Source organism: Mya arenaria, chromosome 13, assembly GCF_026914265.1.
Source record: "Mya arenaria isolate MELC-2E11 chromosome 13, ASM2691426v1".
Classification (NCBI taxonomy): Eukaryota; Metazoa; Mollusca; class Bivalvia; order Myida; family Myidae; genus Mya; species Mya arenaria.
Window position 1 is genome coordinate 29,748,999 of NC_069134.1, and position 17,035 is coordinate 29,766,033.

A 17,035-nucleotide genomic window follows, 5' to 3' on the forward strand; every position below is an offset into this window, starting at 1 on the left:
TCCCATATACATTTTACGCCATAGTATAAAAATGACATAGCGTTGTAGATGTGCAGTTTCTTCCCTTTTCTGAAGTACCACAAAGTAACCAAGTTTTTTATGTGCCTGTTCATAGAGCAGGATGTATTATACTTTCACCTGAGGCATATATGGTTGATGGGAGGCTTGTGTCCAGTATGTTGTCCGATCAATCATCATTAACTTTAGAAGCCTTTGTCCAATCGTCACCAAATTTGGTCAGAATGTGTAGGCATATCTCCATTTAGATTGATTACCATGCATATTGCTCTAGTCACTGGAGAGTTATTGCTCTTTAATTATAGAAATTACCTAAAATCGGTATTTTCCAACCAACAACTTTACAATCATTTTGTCCAATCATCACCAAATTTGGTCAGAATGTGTTTGGGCAGAATATCTCAGTCAGGTTCCATAGCCAGCCATTTCACCTCAGTCATTCCAGAGTTATGACCCTTTAATTAGCAAAAACTGTATTAACAGTGTCTGCTCTCTAAATTTGTCTTAAAGTACAACCACTTATTACCAAACTTGATGTCCTAAAAGAAGACAGGAGTATTCTGCAACAGTTGTTGCCCTGGTCATAAAGACAAAATTCCATCTCTGTGCATGTGAGTTCGACACAAAGGTTGGGTAATGTCATCTATGAAAAGAACACACACACATGTAGAGAAAAAACATCTCTTTCATTCCCTTCTAAAAGAATAATGTATAATTCATAGCTGTATTAGTCAGGTGCAATCTTGCATCATGGGCTTAATTTGGCCAAAGTAGATCTGCAGACCCATCATACTTGAGGCAAGCTTGGTCCTGTTCCTCATGGAACATTATTCTTTAACGCTTTTTCTGCATATCTATCGTTTTTTCAGAGTAACAATGAATACAGGCTTATAGTCCTTACTCCATATCACTTATCACTACCATTGTCACTTATACCTAAAACATGTGTACAAAATTTCACATAATTTCTTAAACAGTTGAACTAAGGTCATGTGAAAGTTTTTGTATAATTTAAGCAATCTGTCAAGGGGCACAACTCAACAATTATCAAAGCCAGAGTTATGGGCCTTACTGTACATGTTTGTATTGTCTCTGGCAACATATGTTAAACCAAACTTCTTTTGAATTTTGACAAAGGTTAAATATTTTGAATGATGACACCAAGGCTTAAAAGTATCTTTTTACATGTATACAGGGCGGATGCGAATATCTGACCCAAGGGCACGTGCTGAATCCAGTAACAAGGCTTATTAAAATTTTAGTTCAATTATGACGTTTTAGATATTCCACCGAATTGCACGTGCAAAGTTGTTTATTGACGCTAACGTCGCTGATTTGAGGTTTTCATTTGATTTTGTATTACCGGTAATATTTTTGTAGATGTACATTGTTGTGACTGCCCTTCTAAATATTTATATTTTTAATTCAGTATCATTATCCATTTAAGTGTTATTTTGAAATGCTGTGTAGTCTAGATGCACGTGAGTCATCTTACCTGGAGAGGGTGCAACAGACAGTTCCAGGTCAGGGTAAAAACTGAAAGCAGTTGTCATCGAAAACATCCTTTATTTTTCAAAAAATCAGAAGTAAACAAGTAAATGTAAACCAACAATAAATGGATTAACAACTCATCACTATTGCACTAATTTCGTCATATAGTCTAGAGGTTGGGGTTTTGCAGACCTATTCCTTCACATTCTATAACCGTCTGTGACGCGGAGATTTTGTGGACAGTAAATTTGGCCTGAAATGGAACAGCAAAAATGAACATAAATAGAATAGAAACAAACTAGGGTTAAATCTAACCAAAAAACCTGTTTAATATATTTTTTTGATTGTAATGGTCTAGTAATAATTGGTTTAACTTAAAAGTTAAAGCACTGTGAAATAACAAATATTTGTTGGGCATTATTTTTTCATGGGTTGGATTATCCATGAATTCAAGATCTCAACGATGTAAGGGCATCTTATCTATGACCCTTAATTTACCAATCAAGCGATAGTTGACATGGGTATCTACACTATTTAGCATATTATTCCACCAAAGCAAGTGTCATAATCCGCGTGGTCCAGATGCCAGATAGCATGATATATGCACGAGGCAGATTTGCAGACAATTTAGGATTACAGAACCATTTTATTTAAAAAAAAGAGAAGAAAATCCATGAAATTAAGTACCCCAAAAAGTGTCCTTTTTCGAAAACCCACGAAATTTCATGTCCACAAATATAATTTTATATAATTTCACATTATGTTTGCATCCATGTGACATATACATAGCACAGCTTTCTTTGCCAAGCGCAAAAACAATTTTCATTATATGGTGGATTGGAGCTACATTTTATATTCATAACCGGCTGATTGTTCAGAAATTTGTTAATGTTAACAACGTGATTAACTACCTAGTCAAGCCTTCGGAAGTACATTTAGCTAGTCAAGCCTTTGGAAGTACATTTAGCTAGTCAAGCCTTCGGAAGTACATTTAGCTAGTCAAGCCTTCGGAAGTACATTTAGCTAGTCAAGCCTTTGGAAGTACATTTAGCTAGTCAAGCCTTCGGATGTACATTTAGCTAGTCAAGCCTTCGGAAGTACATTTAGCTAGTCAAGCCTTCGGAAGTACATTTAGCTAGTCAAGCCTTCGGAAGTACATTTAGCTAGTCAAGCCTTTGGAAGTTGCTAGTTGAGCCTTTGGAAGTAGCTACCGGTACATATTTGTTAATATTTACATGTAAACATGAACTATTTGATGATGTGCTAAAATGTTTGAATAAAACAAGTACAGCTGAAACATGTGTCTCAATTCTTGAGGAAGATTGCAGATCACAAATGTATTCTTTAAACTTTAAGAGCAGTAAAGATTTTTAACAACAATGATGTTAACAACGTTGACAAAGTTGTGAACAATCAGCTGATTTTTGACCGATACATTTTTCACTAGTATTTAAGATTCAATTTCTTATGTTTGTTTACCTCTGTCAGTTGTGTGGCTATATGGATGGCCGTCTCTGTGTGGAGTGTGAGAGGCCCACAGCGTACGCAAGACTTCCCTTTAGCTAGGGCCATGTAGATTATTATCTGCAAGAGATTTTACAATGAACAATTGTAGTTAACTATTGAATCCGTAAAAATCAGTTAATCCCTGTGTCTGGGTTTGAGACTCACCTCAGCCAAGATTTTTTTTATTTTTGTTGTAAAAATGCACTAGAACAGTCACCGACTGCCATATCCCCCATAATCAGCATAACTGCATAAAAAGTTTGAAGTAAATACGCTCCAAACCAGATTGCCTGGACACACACGCACACGCACGCGCACACGCACACACACACACACACACACACACACACACACGCCAACCATTACTACATCCCTTTAGCTTTTAATAGGGGAAAATATAACAAGAGCTGTCACAGAGACAGCGTGCTCGACTATCCGCCGCTTTTCAGTGTAAGGATTGAAAAGTTTGGGCGAAACATGCATGGATCACTGTTAGATTTGATTTCATTGCAATACATGATGTGCGGAGATATTAACATAAATGTGGTTACATGCAAAATTTCAACCAGACTTTTTAAGTGTAATAATAAAGGGCCATTATCTGCAAAACACAGTTATCTAACTTGGTTATTCAATTAGGTTGAGTGGTTGAATACCATTGTATAAAGTCTCAATGCAATACATCAAATAGTTGCTGAGATATTATCCTATGTGTGCTAACATGCAAGACCTTAACCAGAATTTCTAAGTCGCATAATAAAGGGGCAAAAATTATATAATATGACAGATAGAGTTATCTTACTTGATTAAATAAGAAGGTTAAATGGTTGGGAGCCTGTATGTAAAGTTTCAATGCAATACATGATGTATTCACAGATGTATTGACTTAAAAGTGGTTACATGCAAAACCTTAACCAGAATTTCTATGTAGAATAAAAAAGGGGCCATTATTTGAATTTAATGCAAACTAGAGTTATCTTATTTGGTTATTTAAGTAGATTGGATGGTTGAGTACCATTTTATAAAGTCTCAATGCAATACATCAAGTAGTTGCTTAGATATTATTCTATGTGTGCTTACATGCAAAACCTTAACCAGAATTTCTGAGTCGAATAATTAAGGGCAATTATTTGCATTAAATGCAAGCTAGAGTTATCTAACTTGGTAAATTAAGTAGGTTGGATAGTTGAGTACCATTGTATCAAGTCTCAATGCAATACCTCAAGCAGTTGCTGAGATATTAACCTATGTGTGCTTGCACGCAAAACCTTAACCAGGATTTCTGAGTCGAATAATAAAGGGCAATTATTTGCATTAAATGCAAACTAGAGTTATCTAACTTGGTAAATTAAGTAGGTTGGATGGTTGAGTACCATTGTATCAAGTCTCAATGCAATACCTCAAGCAGTTGCTAAGATATTACCCTATGTGTGCTTGCACGCAAAACCTTAACCAGAATTTCTAAGTCATATAATAAAGGCCTACTTTTTGCATTAAATGCAAACTAAAGTTATCTAACTTGGTTAATTAAGTAGGTTGGATGGTTGAGTACCATTGTATCAAGTCTCAATGCAATACCTCAAGCAGTTGCTGAGATATTAACCTATGTGTGCTTGCACGCAAAACCTTAACCAGAATTTCTAAGTAAAATAATAAAGGCCTATTATTTGCATTTAATGCAAACTAGAGTTATCTAACTTAGTTAATTAAGTAGGTTGAATGGTTGAGTACCATTGTATCAAGTATCAATGCAATACCTCAAGTAGTTGCTGAGATATTAACCTCTGTGTGCGTGCACGCAAAACCTTAACCAGAATTTCTAAGTCAAATAATAAAGGCCTATTATTGGCATTAAATGCAAAGTAGAGTTATCAAACTTGGTTAATTAAGTAGGTTGGATGGTTGAGTACCATTGTATAAAGTCTCAATGCAATACCTCAAGTAGCTGCTGAGATACTAACCTATGTGTGCTTGCACGCAAAACCTTAACCAAGGGGTGACGCCGACGCAGACGCTTGGTTGAGTAGTATAGCTCTCCTTATTCTTCGAATAGTCGAGCTAAAAATGATGTATGTTTTTCAAATAATCTGTTTTGCTATCAGACATATATATCTATTGTTCGCATTAGTTGTAGGATAGATATTTTGAAACATTTAGAATTCAGTTTTCTGAGCCTGAGTCTGAAACTTAGACTAAGGGATATTAGTGAATACAGATCTTGTCCCACTAAACATGTCAGAGATCCAAGACAATGCTCCTGTTAGTACTGAAGAGTTCTGATTCTATTCAATTATGTCCAACTTACTCTTTTGGCACATACATTTACTCAGTTAAAACCATCTTGCTCGAAAAGTTCTAAAAACAAGATGAGCTAAAAATTATGTCAAATTAACTCTACAAGTGAAACCAGTTGAGCCAAATATTGTATAATCTCATGTACCTGATCCTGTACAAAATCATCGACACATCCGCCATGACAGAGCTGGTTCAACAGGCCCTCCCCAGCTTCTTTTCCTACTGCATGGGCCGGTTTACCTGAAACACACCAGGGAATGGGATTTTTCTTTTGTGAAATACTTTATGCAAGAAAGTATTATTGAATTAAAACAACAATCCTGTACATATTAATCAGTCTAATGGATGTTGTAGAATTTTTTGAAAACTTTGTAAGCAACATACATGGACTTGTGAACTGAATAAATTAATATGATGAAAAATGATCCCTGCTTGTAGATTAAATCTTTGACTAATTGGGAGAAAGCCAACCCTTACTACAAGTGTTTTATAATGGCCAAATTTGATAATAAAAATAATGAATTGAAATGGAGAACTGTAATCTGCCATCAAATCGGAAATAATCGGAAGTGTATTTTCATCCTTAATATTGGTATGAACATAAAGGTTATGCTTATTATAAACCTTTTCTATGTCCTATAAACTTAAAAAGTTTGTTTTTTAATTAATCCAATTGCTAGCATTAATAAAGATATATGATAAATAAAGATATATGATGTTACGTTACATCAACTGATTTTATGGACTTTCAGTAAAATAATAAAGTTTGATGAAAGTTGTTTATGGCTGATCATAATCGATAATTGTTGATGTTGAGCACCCATCAAAAATTATTCGGTCATTGCATCATTAGTAATTATTAACCTTCCTAGCCTGACAAAGTCTTTAAATAGAAGGTAATGAAAGCTCTAACCTTTCTTTCCTAGGATAGATGAGCCAAATGTACAACCGGTATCAGTTTCAGCACATACTCTGAAAACACAGTATTTGGTTGCGTGATTATGTGTTAAGTCAATGTTGTGTTTTCTATTGACTGTGGCAATGTGAAAATAATTCCTCTTAAAAAAAATGATGACTTTAGAGACAAGCCTGAAACCATGACCATTTGGTGCACCATTTTCATGCTGTAAACAGTGAAATAAAACTATTTTTTCATCAGTGTGGGGATTTTTATTAATGTTTATCTTATTATTTTATTATTAATAATTATTCATAAAAAATACTGGTACCCACTTTTGTGAAAAAAAAAAACAGAATAAAATTCCAAAACTGCAAGGGAAAAGGTCATTTTCCCAAATCCTCAGAAAAAAGAAAAAGAACTACAAAATTTGCTTTGATATTTAATTTTCCAGGTCTTGAGAGAAAAATGTGGCCAGTAACCAACCCAACCGAATCATGAAGTATTCCTTTAACTATAACCTAATTCAACCAACTTACATCATGCCACATGCATTTCCTATAGCATTCTTTTCTTTGACCACTTCTATCTTCACAGGGACGTCGCAAAAGTCCTGTCTGATAGCTCTCTCACAATTCTCCACCATCTCATGGCAAATCTGGAAATGTTTGAAAAGTATTTTTCCTTTGTTGAAAGCCATTGCAAAACAAGTATATTATTTCAGGCAAATTCTAATGAAACAAATGAATATCAAATGTATTTTAAGTTGCAAGAGACATAAGCATGGAAATGAAACTAAAATTCAACAAATAGAAATGGTTGCTTATTTGGAGGACTCATACTTTTTTCTACTATAGTAAAGGTCATAATGACCTTGACCTTCAAACTCAAAATGAATGGTGATCATCAACTGACTATGACCAATGTGCATACCAAGTTTGAAAACTTTAAACCAATTTGTTCAAATGAAAGTTAATCAATTGGACCAAAGGTGTGACGACAAAGCAGCCATGGCTGCTTCAGACAATGCTGCACAAAGTAAGTAAGCCATGCTTCGTAGGTGACACAAAAAACGCATCATTGAAAATTCAACACTTTACCCATACTGCAAACTTAAATGTATGTCATATAATGATGAACACAAATTCTTGCAAACACAATCTCTGTTACCTGAAGAACCTATTTATGTATGCTTGTGTTTTTGAAGAAATCACGTTCTTTAAACTAGAAAATACAATGTACACAATCACTTTCTATCAAAAAAACACAAGCCAAATCTAACACCACATACTCTGACAGGCAGCACTCCGGCGACAAACGCCCGCCCGTACACACGCGTTATGTTCCCAGGATCCATCATCACAACACTGGACACCTGCTTCACCGGGTAGACCTTCACAAACACCTCTCCCCCGCCTTTTGGGTAGTACCCTCTGTTATAAGAAAGCATAAGAGTAAGTATCAGGCCCCAATATATTAAACAACTGTCCCAATTACTCTTTCTACAGCTTTTGCTTTGGTAACTTTCTCCTTTAAAGTATCAACAGCTATTGTATAAAACTTGGCTAGTTTGCAAATACAAATGATTTGATTGGTTTACAGGAAATATTTTATAAATATTGACCAATCAATAAACATTTGGGACAACTTTGACCAATCCAAAGAATTAACCGGTTTTATTCAATTACCTTCAGTGATCTAAAGGTTAATGAAAAATGATATCAAATATGTAACGAGTAAGTAAGACTCTCTCCTTAAACTATTGTCATGTATCACGCACATTGGAAATATGCATACCCTCATGCGTATGATAAAGGGACTCATGTTTTTACTGTTATAACTAAGATAATGATGGCTAGTGCCATTCAACAAATGTTAATATATGCTATTGTAGTTTAATTTTACGATTTTGAGTAGTGATAGTAGCACCATTCAAAAAAAGGCTTAAAGGTGAAGTTACATGACATGTATCCTTATTTTTTTGTATGAGTCCTTCTCGGCGTAAGGTTTTGTTGTCAGTTTTTATTATTTTTCCTTTACTGTACAGGCTTGGGTTTGCATCCCACTAAACGCAGATTTTTTTTTAATACTTTAACTGTATTTCTTTTTCAATTTCTGTATCAAAGAGTAAAATAGTTATAATATAAGTGTTTTCAGATGCACTGCCAGGAAAAAAATGTTGGTGCCAAAACATAAGTGGGTCTCTTTAAACTTGAAACGAATGGAATGACAAATGATTTGCATAAAAAATATTTATTAAATACTTGTAATGGATGCATTACCGGTAATTAGCGCTTCATTTGAAAGCATGATATTTTTTACCAGTGACTGTATAAAATGTTTGCTCCACTGTTTTTACCTTCTTCCAATCTGGCAGTCAAACTTCAGGCCAAACTTCTCAGCAACTGGTTTGAAAGACTGTCAAAAAAAAGCACAAAGTTGTTAAATTTACTTTTTATGACAGATATAGGCCAGATTGTTCAGAACAATGTTTAAGTTAACGACATCGTTGTAAACTTTTAAATGTGAAATATTTTAAGATTTGCTCATATATAATAAAACAAGAACAGCTGAAACAGTTGTCCCAAATCTTTGAAAGGATAAATTAATAAGGTTTTAATTTGAAGAATTTTCTGAACAATCAGCCACATAGTGTTTTGACTGAGTAACAAATTGTCAATGAGCTGAAATGTATATAATAATAATCATAATTATTTTCATTCTTCAATTTATTTTGAATAAGTTGACTGATTCTCTTTGTTTGGAACCATAAAGAAAGCAGTAATGGTATTATTAATTAGCCAGTCAATGTATCATTCTAATATATGCTCCAGAAATAACCTTACCATTAGTGTGTGATCTAAGGGTGGGGCCATGTCAGCATCAGTTCCTCCCCTCAGGGCCATTGTCCCCGGACTGTTACCCATCAGGAAACATGGCATTGCCGCCTGCATCAGCAGACATATACTCCTGGGAAACAAACATACGGTATTGTTAATGATTGTTTATGGTTATCTGCATATAATTTACATAAATTTAAAATTAAAACAAAACTAAAGTGTTAATAAACTTGACATGATATTGAATAATACCTTTTTAATGATGAATTCATTCACTTTAAACCCTTAAGCTTTAAAACAAGAGGCGCATCAGGGCCTACAGGCATCACTTTTTTGGTGATTTTTTTTTATCCACAGCAGTGAACCATATTTGTTATAAAGGGCAAAGAGAGAGTAACACTACAATAATATAAAACTCTCTGTTGTACAAGTTGTCTCCCTTAAAGTATAATTTTGATGGGCTACATTATTTCAAGGGCCATAATCCAGTCATGCATAGACGATCCGAGTTCTAATGGATATCTAGCTACTGTATAAGTTCTCATGGATATCTAGCTACTGTATAAGTTTGATTGAGATACAATCAAAACTGACTACTGTATCGCATTCACAAGCAATTGTTTCATTCACAAGCAATTGTGTAAAGACAGAATCACAGATAATGGAGTCGCGGCATCACATACGTCTTTGGCCAGAGAGCTAACAAAAGGGCATAGCTACACTATTTGACAGCTTTTAAATAGGCAAGAATTCATTACCTGGTATAAGTCTCTCATCGGTTTGACTCCTACACTTCACACATAAAATGTCCTACATGTTTATACTTAAATAATACATCTTTTAAGTTCATACATTACTAAATTATCCCCCCCCCCCCTAATCACATCTCATAAGTCCACTCACCCAGCAGTATGGGTGTCAGCAAGGTAGTCGCCCCCGCGTACAGGGCCTGGGCGGAATTCAATTTCCGTAGATCCAACCGTTGCTCCCTACAAACGCCCATGGCAGATGTCACATACCAACTGGATACCAGTCATGTGTTGGGGTCTGTGAAATCAAGAACAAGTCAATGAATGAATGAAAAATTGCCTGGTTTTCATCAATTTAGTGTTACAGTTACAAAATATATATTTTCAGAACAGTGAATGTACACTTCAAAAATTTGCTTGTGTACTTGTCTTAGAATGTTTGTAAACATTGGCCCTGTCCTCCATATTCATGAAAGAATCTTGAGTTGATTTCCCAAAGTTTTCAAAATCAAATTCAAAGAAAAGCAAAAGTGTTTATAACATGAAAGTATGCATTCCAATAAAGTTAATATAAAATAAAGTATTTGAGAAATAATTAAGTTAAAATCCATTACTGAAATGGGCCCAGTAGGTTTTATCTTGTGTTTAATATGTAATATTTTAGAAAAAATGAAGTCATTGTTATATGTCACAAACTCACCTGAGTCCAGGACTACTTCTCCCTGCCCTTATCTTTGTTACTTTTACATTTTTTTGCAACATACAGCAGAAGGCAACTGCATTTCGAAGAATCTGACCTCCCTGCAACAAAATAATAATTGCTGCAAATTGAGTCACTTGAAATTATTCCATATGCATACATGCCATATTTCTGAGAGGCTTTCCAGGGGATTTTGGTTTGAATTCCTGGGGAATTTGATATTAGACCAGGGGATTTTTATTCAGCGAAATTTAGCGCAATATCACCATATATAATATAAGACTAAATACAGAAATCTGAGTGAGTGTTTACTTCACATTTATTTATTGCTCTAATATACATACAAGAAAAGAAATTAAGTCATTGTGAATTAACAGCACTAGAATAATTATAAACTTTATTCAGCACATTCACTGAAGTCAATTCTTATAGCAAGATAATAAAATCTTTTTCATCAGTCATGAAATAATTCTCTTATAACAACGATTTTTGGAATTAACCAACATGGTCTTAGATGGTACAAAAAAGCTACAGATAGTGTGTTCATTGAATTTTACACTCATAATAATATGGATGCTTTCAACCCTGAGCTAGTAATTATTATTTATTTTTTTAATTCTAGGGGATATAAACACCCTTCTGGGGGACCAGGGCATGGATTGGAAATCCAGTGAATTTTCCCCCGGCTGGGGATATAGCATGTATGCGTATGTCATAGATTCACATTTTAAATCAGTTATTATCAAGACACAAGTAAGAAATAAAAAAAAAATCTTTAGTCACCAAAAAGCTATGTTTAGGATGTATGCCTGTGGCTAAGAACCAACCAATTGAATTATAAGTTCATTTGAGCACTATTCACAGCTCTCTCTTGTCTCAAGAGGAATGAGGCCAGCGCCAAGAGAAATTTTGCCCACAAAAGGTGATTTTGAGGAAAACAAAAATAAGATATATTCTATAATCATTTCAAGTATAGTTGCATTTTTGTCATATAAATATACAGAATCATATTCATATTTTTATAACTAGATTCAGGTGACAGTGTACTGCCAAAGATAAATGCCTTTATCTTGGCTATTTTTTTCTGATTTTTGTTGATTCCTTTCTTCATAAACAAATGAGTTTATACTTTATTAAAGACTCATCCATCTTGTATCTGACAACCTTTTTGAAAGTCTATAAAGAAATCTTTATTTCAATTTATACTTTTATCAATCAATCAATGTATAATTTGTTTTTGTTTGTCAGGGATCAAACCCACGACCTTCCGCTCCGTAGGCGGAAGCCTTAACCACTAGGCCACAGAGACGGTTTAGTATGCATTAGTAACGAAATTCAACAAAAGGCTTAAAGTTAATTTATCCTTATGCTTGTGTATGAGTCACTGTGAGTGTGAAGTTTTGTTTATTTCACTTTTAACTCTTTTTAACTTAATGAAAGACAGTAACAAAACTAGATGTGTGACTGTCACCAATTTTAGTGGTGAATTTTATTCAAAGAGCAGGGTAAATAGTGTTTGGACTTCAATCTTATAATTCTTCATTGAACTAGATATTTTATTGCACACAACATGATTTAGTACTAATTTTACCAAAAACATGTGTCTAAATACAGTTATATTTATATTGTTATCAATAACTCAATAGATTGGTGATTTGGGTCATTAAATAGTCTTATATTAGAACTCCTTTACTTTGTATATTTCAGTGTTTTAAGAATTGAACACTTGTGTTGTACTCCTTGTCTATACATATAGAGTAAAGAAGATTGAAAGAAACCCCTGTGACATGTACATATACTTTTAGCAGTCGTGATCTTAGGTTCAAGCCCTTAAACGAACAATATTTCATTACAAGTATATATCATTACATTATCGAATAGGCATCATTTACCTCAAGCATTTTTAACAGTTCAGCAAAAAAAAATCTACATATATTTTACTGTATGAAATATATACTGACTGTATTTATTTTATTATGACAAATTTTCACATTGACACATCTACAAAATCAGAATTTAAAGTGGTGAACTGTCACCCCTATGATGCTACATGAAGTCTAAGGAATATAAATTGAAATTTACCCCTTCAAGTGCACTGCCATCAATTTCAACAACGCTGTCACCCGATGCCATTCTTGATTTCCCCAAAAATATTTTCTTCTCTTGTGCAAGAAATGCTCGGAAATACTTGATTTGTATTCTGCCAATGAAAGTGTTAAACCGACATGAACTCGATGATGCTGTCTTGAACTTATTAACATATTACACGTAAGTTCTTAAATAAGTTGAATATTTGTGCAAATCACTCATCTAATGACTACTGTACTGGATAAATTATTGAAAAAAAATACATCAGTGTTTAATAAGTTTAATCGATGATATTTCACAGATCGAGCACATATTACGTACTAAATGCCAAAAAGGTTCTTCGTCAACGTTGGCAACCCACGCTAATGAATACAGAAATTCATACATAATACATGTAATTACGTTTAAATTATGATTCTCAATGAAACAAATTAATTAGCTTTTCATAACAAGTAAAAATGTTTTTGAGGACAAGTCTATTCCCTTGAAATTAACCAGGCAAACTCGGTAAAACCCGGAAAAGTTATACAGCATTTAAAACTTTGAAGTGTTGTATATCATACAATTATTAAGGTAACTCTTTTAAATAAAGATTTTATGTAATAACAGATTCTACGTTTCATTAGAGATGTGGTTTAGTGTGCTTTAAGTATTTCCTTTGTATGTATCATTGCTTTGAAAACGATATAAATTAATGCTTAAATAAAACGAATTGCCACATCGCGCGGGGATTTTTTTTATTTTTTTTATTTATTGATTTATTTTATTTATTATTATTATTTATTTATTTATTTATTTATTTATTTATTTATTTATTTATTTATTTATTTATTTATTTATTTATTTATTTATTTATTTATTTATTTATTTTTTTATTTATTTATTTTATTTTTTTGGGGGGGGGGGGGTCGTCGCCGGGTCCGGACTGATTTAGGTTCCAAACATTTAGAGGCCCTGGCTTAAATGAGCCAAATGTCAAAAGTATGGAAAACGATTGGATTGGATTGAACTGATAATTTCTCATTAAACTGTAAAGATATGTTTTTCATATTTCATTGCATGATCCTATGTATTGTACTTGAATGAATTCAGATTATTACTAAGGAGAAATATTACCTTGAAAAATAGTCGATATATGTAATATGGCGACATTGCATCGACAGTAAATGTGGAACATGATGATGATGAGTCAGTTTCCCACGCAATGGCCGCACTATCAATATATCACAATGAATGTTTGCGTGTAAAACAAGAACTATTACTCTTTTACAAATAGTACCCGAATAGCCTCCCTTGACATGGAAAAAATATGTTTCAACACTATACATGAATATTGAAAGAAGTTTATGAAAGTTGCAAGATTGATTGATAACACTTATACGTTGAACTATTGCCCATTTCATGAACCATATGTAAGTACGTAGCCCAAATGTGTTTTTTTTCGATGTAGCTAAATGAACTTATATCATTAACTGACGGCCATGTCGAATAATCTGTGATTCCTGAATTGAACCACTTGACAGACAAATATGTTGAAAATAACATTCAAGGCATGAATGAATGTTTTATTGGAAAATCGTTGATGGCAATAGTGAGAAGCATAATTTTATTCTACAATAGGCGTTTGATACCGTAGATCACAAAATTCTACTGTATGTCAGAAGTTAAAAGTAATTGGTGTGGATTCAATTGAGTGGTTTCAGTCATATTTATCTGGACGTAAACAAGTTGTCAATGTAAATAATACAACGTCTCAATTAATGAACATCTCTTGTGGCGTTCCTCAAAAAAGCATACTTGGACCGTTGCTGTTTTTATGATATGTCAATGATATGAGTATAAGCATAAGTGAAAAATGTAAATTAATATTATATGCAGATGATAGTGCTATACTTTTCTCACACAAAGATCCATCTGTTATTAGTAATGTACTCGGCAAGGAACTTGAAAACTGTAGTAAGTGGTTAGTTAACAACAAACTGTCTTTACATCTTGGAAAAACAGAATGTATTTTATTTGGGTCTAAAAGGAAACTAACAAAAGTTGATAGCTTTAATGTAAACTGCAATGGCCATATCATAAAACCTAAACAATCCGTAAAATATCTTGGAAGTATACTGGACAATGATTTCAGTGCTGCATCTATTGTTAACAATATTGTCAGTAAAGTTAATTCTAGGTTAAAAAAATTATATAGACAAAATCGTTTTTTAGATATGAAACTGAGAAGATTGTTATGTTACTCCTTAATACAATGTCATTTTGACTATGCATCGACATCTTGGTACAGTGGTATATCTAAACAATTCAAGAACAGATTACAGGTCACTCAGAACAAAGTTGTCAGATTTATTTATGGCTATGATTGTAGAACTTCCCTGAAAGTCGCAGCTTTCAATGATATTGGATGGCTTAATATAGACAATAGGATAAAGCAACTACGACTAAACCATGTACATAAAATCTTTAATAGCAAATGCCCATCATACTTACATGAACATTTTACTTTAGTCTCATCCACACATTCTTACAACAGTAGACATAGTGCTGGAAATTTTAAAGTGCCACAGGCTGACAGTTTTATATTAAATACTTTCTTTTATCAAGCAATCCAGGATTTGAACAGTCTTCCAATAAAGTTAAAAGAATTGAAAAAAAAAATAAGAATACTTTAAAAAAAGAAGTGAAATCACATCTCATTGTTGGTATGAAATGTGCAGAAATGGAAGATTTCCTATTTTATTAATTGTTTTTCATTTAATATTGCATATCAGTTCTAAGATTTTTGTCATATTATGCTAAAGTGTCATATGGTTTTAACAATCGATTGCATTATAACTGTAAAAGTTCGATCTCAAACATTTAATCATTCTTTAACTGGTCAAGAGTACATGCATGTTACTTTTGTATAAGAAAACCTAATTTAAAATGCTTACAACTGAGATCTGGGCAAATAATCACATTTGTCATAAGGACCCCATTGGAAATAAGTTGAATAACTTTAATGGGTTGTCCTGTGTTATATATTTGTCACATTGAATTAAATCTTTATTAACGCACGTATGTATCCAAAGCATTCTAATGATGTTGTGTTAATCAGTCTGTGTTATAACGTTATGAGATATTTGGTTTGTTACTATGACATATATATATATATATGCACGAATAAATCTATCTATCTATCTATAGTCTCAAGGTTACCTCCATTTCATATGTTTTAGCTTACACAACTGTGTTTGGGCTTTAAGATGCACTCTCACAGATTGACCGTTTTGACAACTTTGTTTTATTTAGTGTGATAAAATGCGCCTGTATTTAGGTAAATGTGTTGAAATCAGTGAAACAAAACTGTTGACAAAAGATCGCTTTTTTCATATTTACGTTACTAACGCTTTAATAAAAATTAAATCTTCAGAAATTTCCCAAACAATTGAGATTTGTTCTATTATGAGGTATCTTATATGAGTGTATTGAAGGCATTGATGCCAAAATTAGCTGATTCTGAGACAAAAAGTCTAAACCGTTAATTTGTGAGAGTGAAGCTTAAATTCAAAACGGTATTGGCATTTTTTTCTTGAAACATATGATTACGAGAAGTTGTACACTGTGTCAGAACTTAAGCATACAATGTAATGTTTACCGATGATCAATTATCCTTTGTTCAAATTCACAAACGATTTATCGTACATATAAAAATGATATCAAAACATACACAACCTTTAACAATTCAGAGAAAATGTTTATGAGCTGTGATCAACATTTATTGCATAGTCAGTCCCCCTTTTAAGCATACATTCAATTGCTCCATCTGTCAAAGATGGTATAATTCGGTTTTTGTCTTTTACTACATTTATTTCTTAATTCGATCAATGTCATATAACAAGAATAATAGAATTTTAATACAGGGAACTATTCTATTGCAAACTGTTACTTTTTTAATAAATCGCTTGTATAAATCAGCCTGAGAGCATGAACTTAGTTTGGACCAAAATATGTGATAACTTGCAATATAACTCTTGAGTAGAACTGAAGAAAATAGCATGATTTCATGTAAGTATTAAATGTTTATACAATCAATGTGCCAAATCTTCATTAATGTAGAGTAAATACCGCGCCGGCACGAAAGGTATCTCTGTCCCAACTTTGCATTATCATCAGAGAGGTGATACAATGCGTTACATCTATCATTTTCACACCTCTGATAAACGAGGCACTTTGGGGTTCATGTGGTGAGAGTTCAGCCATGCAGCAGAGTTGATTTGGTGAACTGATGAGCACTTTTTCTGCAACAAAACATTACATGTGTTTGAAATAAAACATTTTGTTAAGAAGTCAAGTGCATGTTCATTAATAAAATTATTAAAGGGGGCTGGATGAAAGGGGAAGACACTGTGTCAGTTTTGCTGACTTGCGGATTTTAATGCTGGGAAATATTTACGTACTTTAGTCC

General features: G+C 33.3%; 1 protein-coding gene across 1 annotated transcript; it reads right to left on the bottom strand.

The window, feature by feature from the left end:
• Nucleotides 1–1,564: 1,564 nt before the first annotated feature.
• Nucleotides 1,565–12,693, bottom strand: LOC128214353 (RNA 3'-terminal phosphate cyclase-like). The gene is made up of 11 exons (XM_052920774.1): nt 12,580–12,693; nt 10,498–10,598; nt 9,952–10,095; nt 9,055–9,178; nt 8,568–8,626; nt 7,500–7,641; nt 6,748–6,866; nt 6,224–6,282; nt 5,456–5,550; nt 2,989–3,093; nt 1,565–1,762 (listed from the first exon to the last, which is right to left on the bottom strand). Exons 4-11 carry the CDS (start codon nt 9,160–9,162, stop codon nt 1,679–1,681), a joined length of 771 nt encoding a protein of 256 aa, XP_052776734.1. The 5' UTR covers nt 9,163–9,178; nt 9,952–10,095; nt 10,498–10,598; nt 12,580–12,693; the 3' UTR covers nt 1,565–1,678.
• Between the last annotated feature and the right edge of the window lie 4,342 nt (nt 12,694–17,035).

Coding starts and splice junctions, on each gene's coding strand:
- LOC128214353 (XM_052920774.1), bottom strand. CDS start 9,162: ATGCAGGCGGCAATGCCATGTTTCCTGATGGGTAACAGTCCGGGGACA. Junction 8,627..9,054: donor CCTTAGATCACACACTAATG/GTAAGGTTATTT, acceptor TTTTTTTGACAG/TCTTTCAAACCAGTTGCTGA. Junction 3,094..5,455: donor ATGATTTTGTACAGGATCAG/GTACATGAGATT, acceptor AATCTCTTGCAG/ATAATAATCTACATGGCCCT.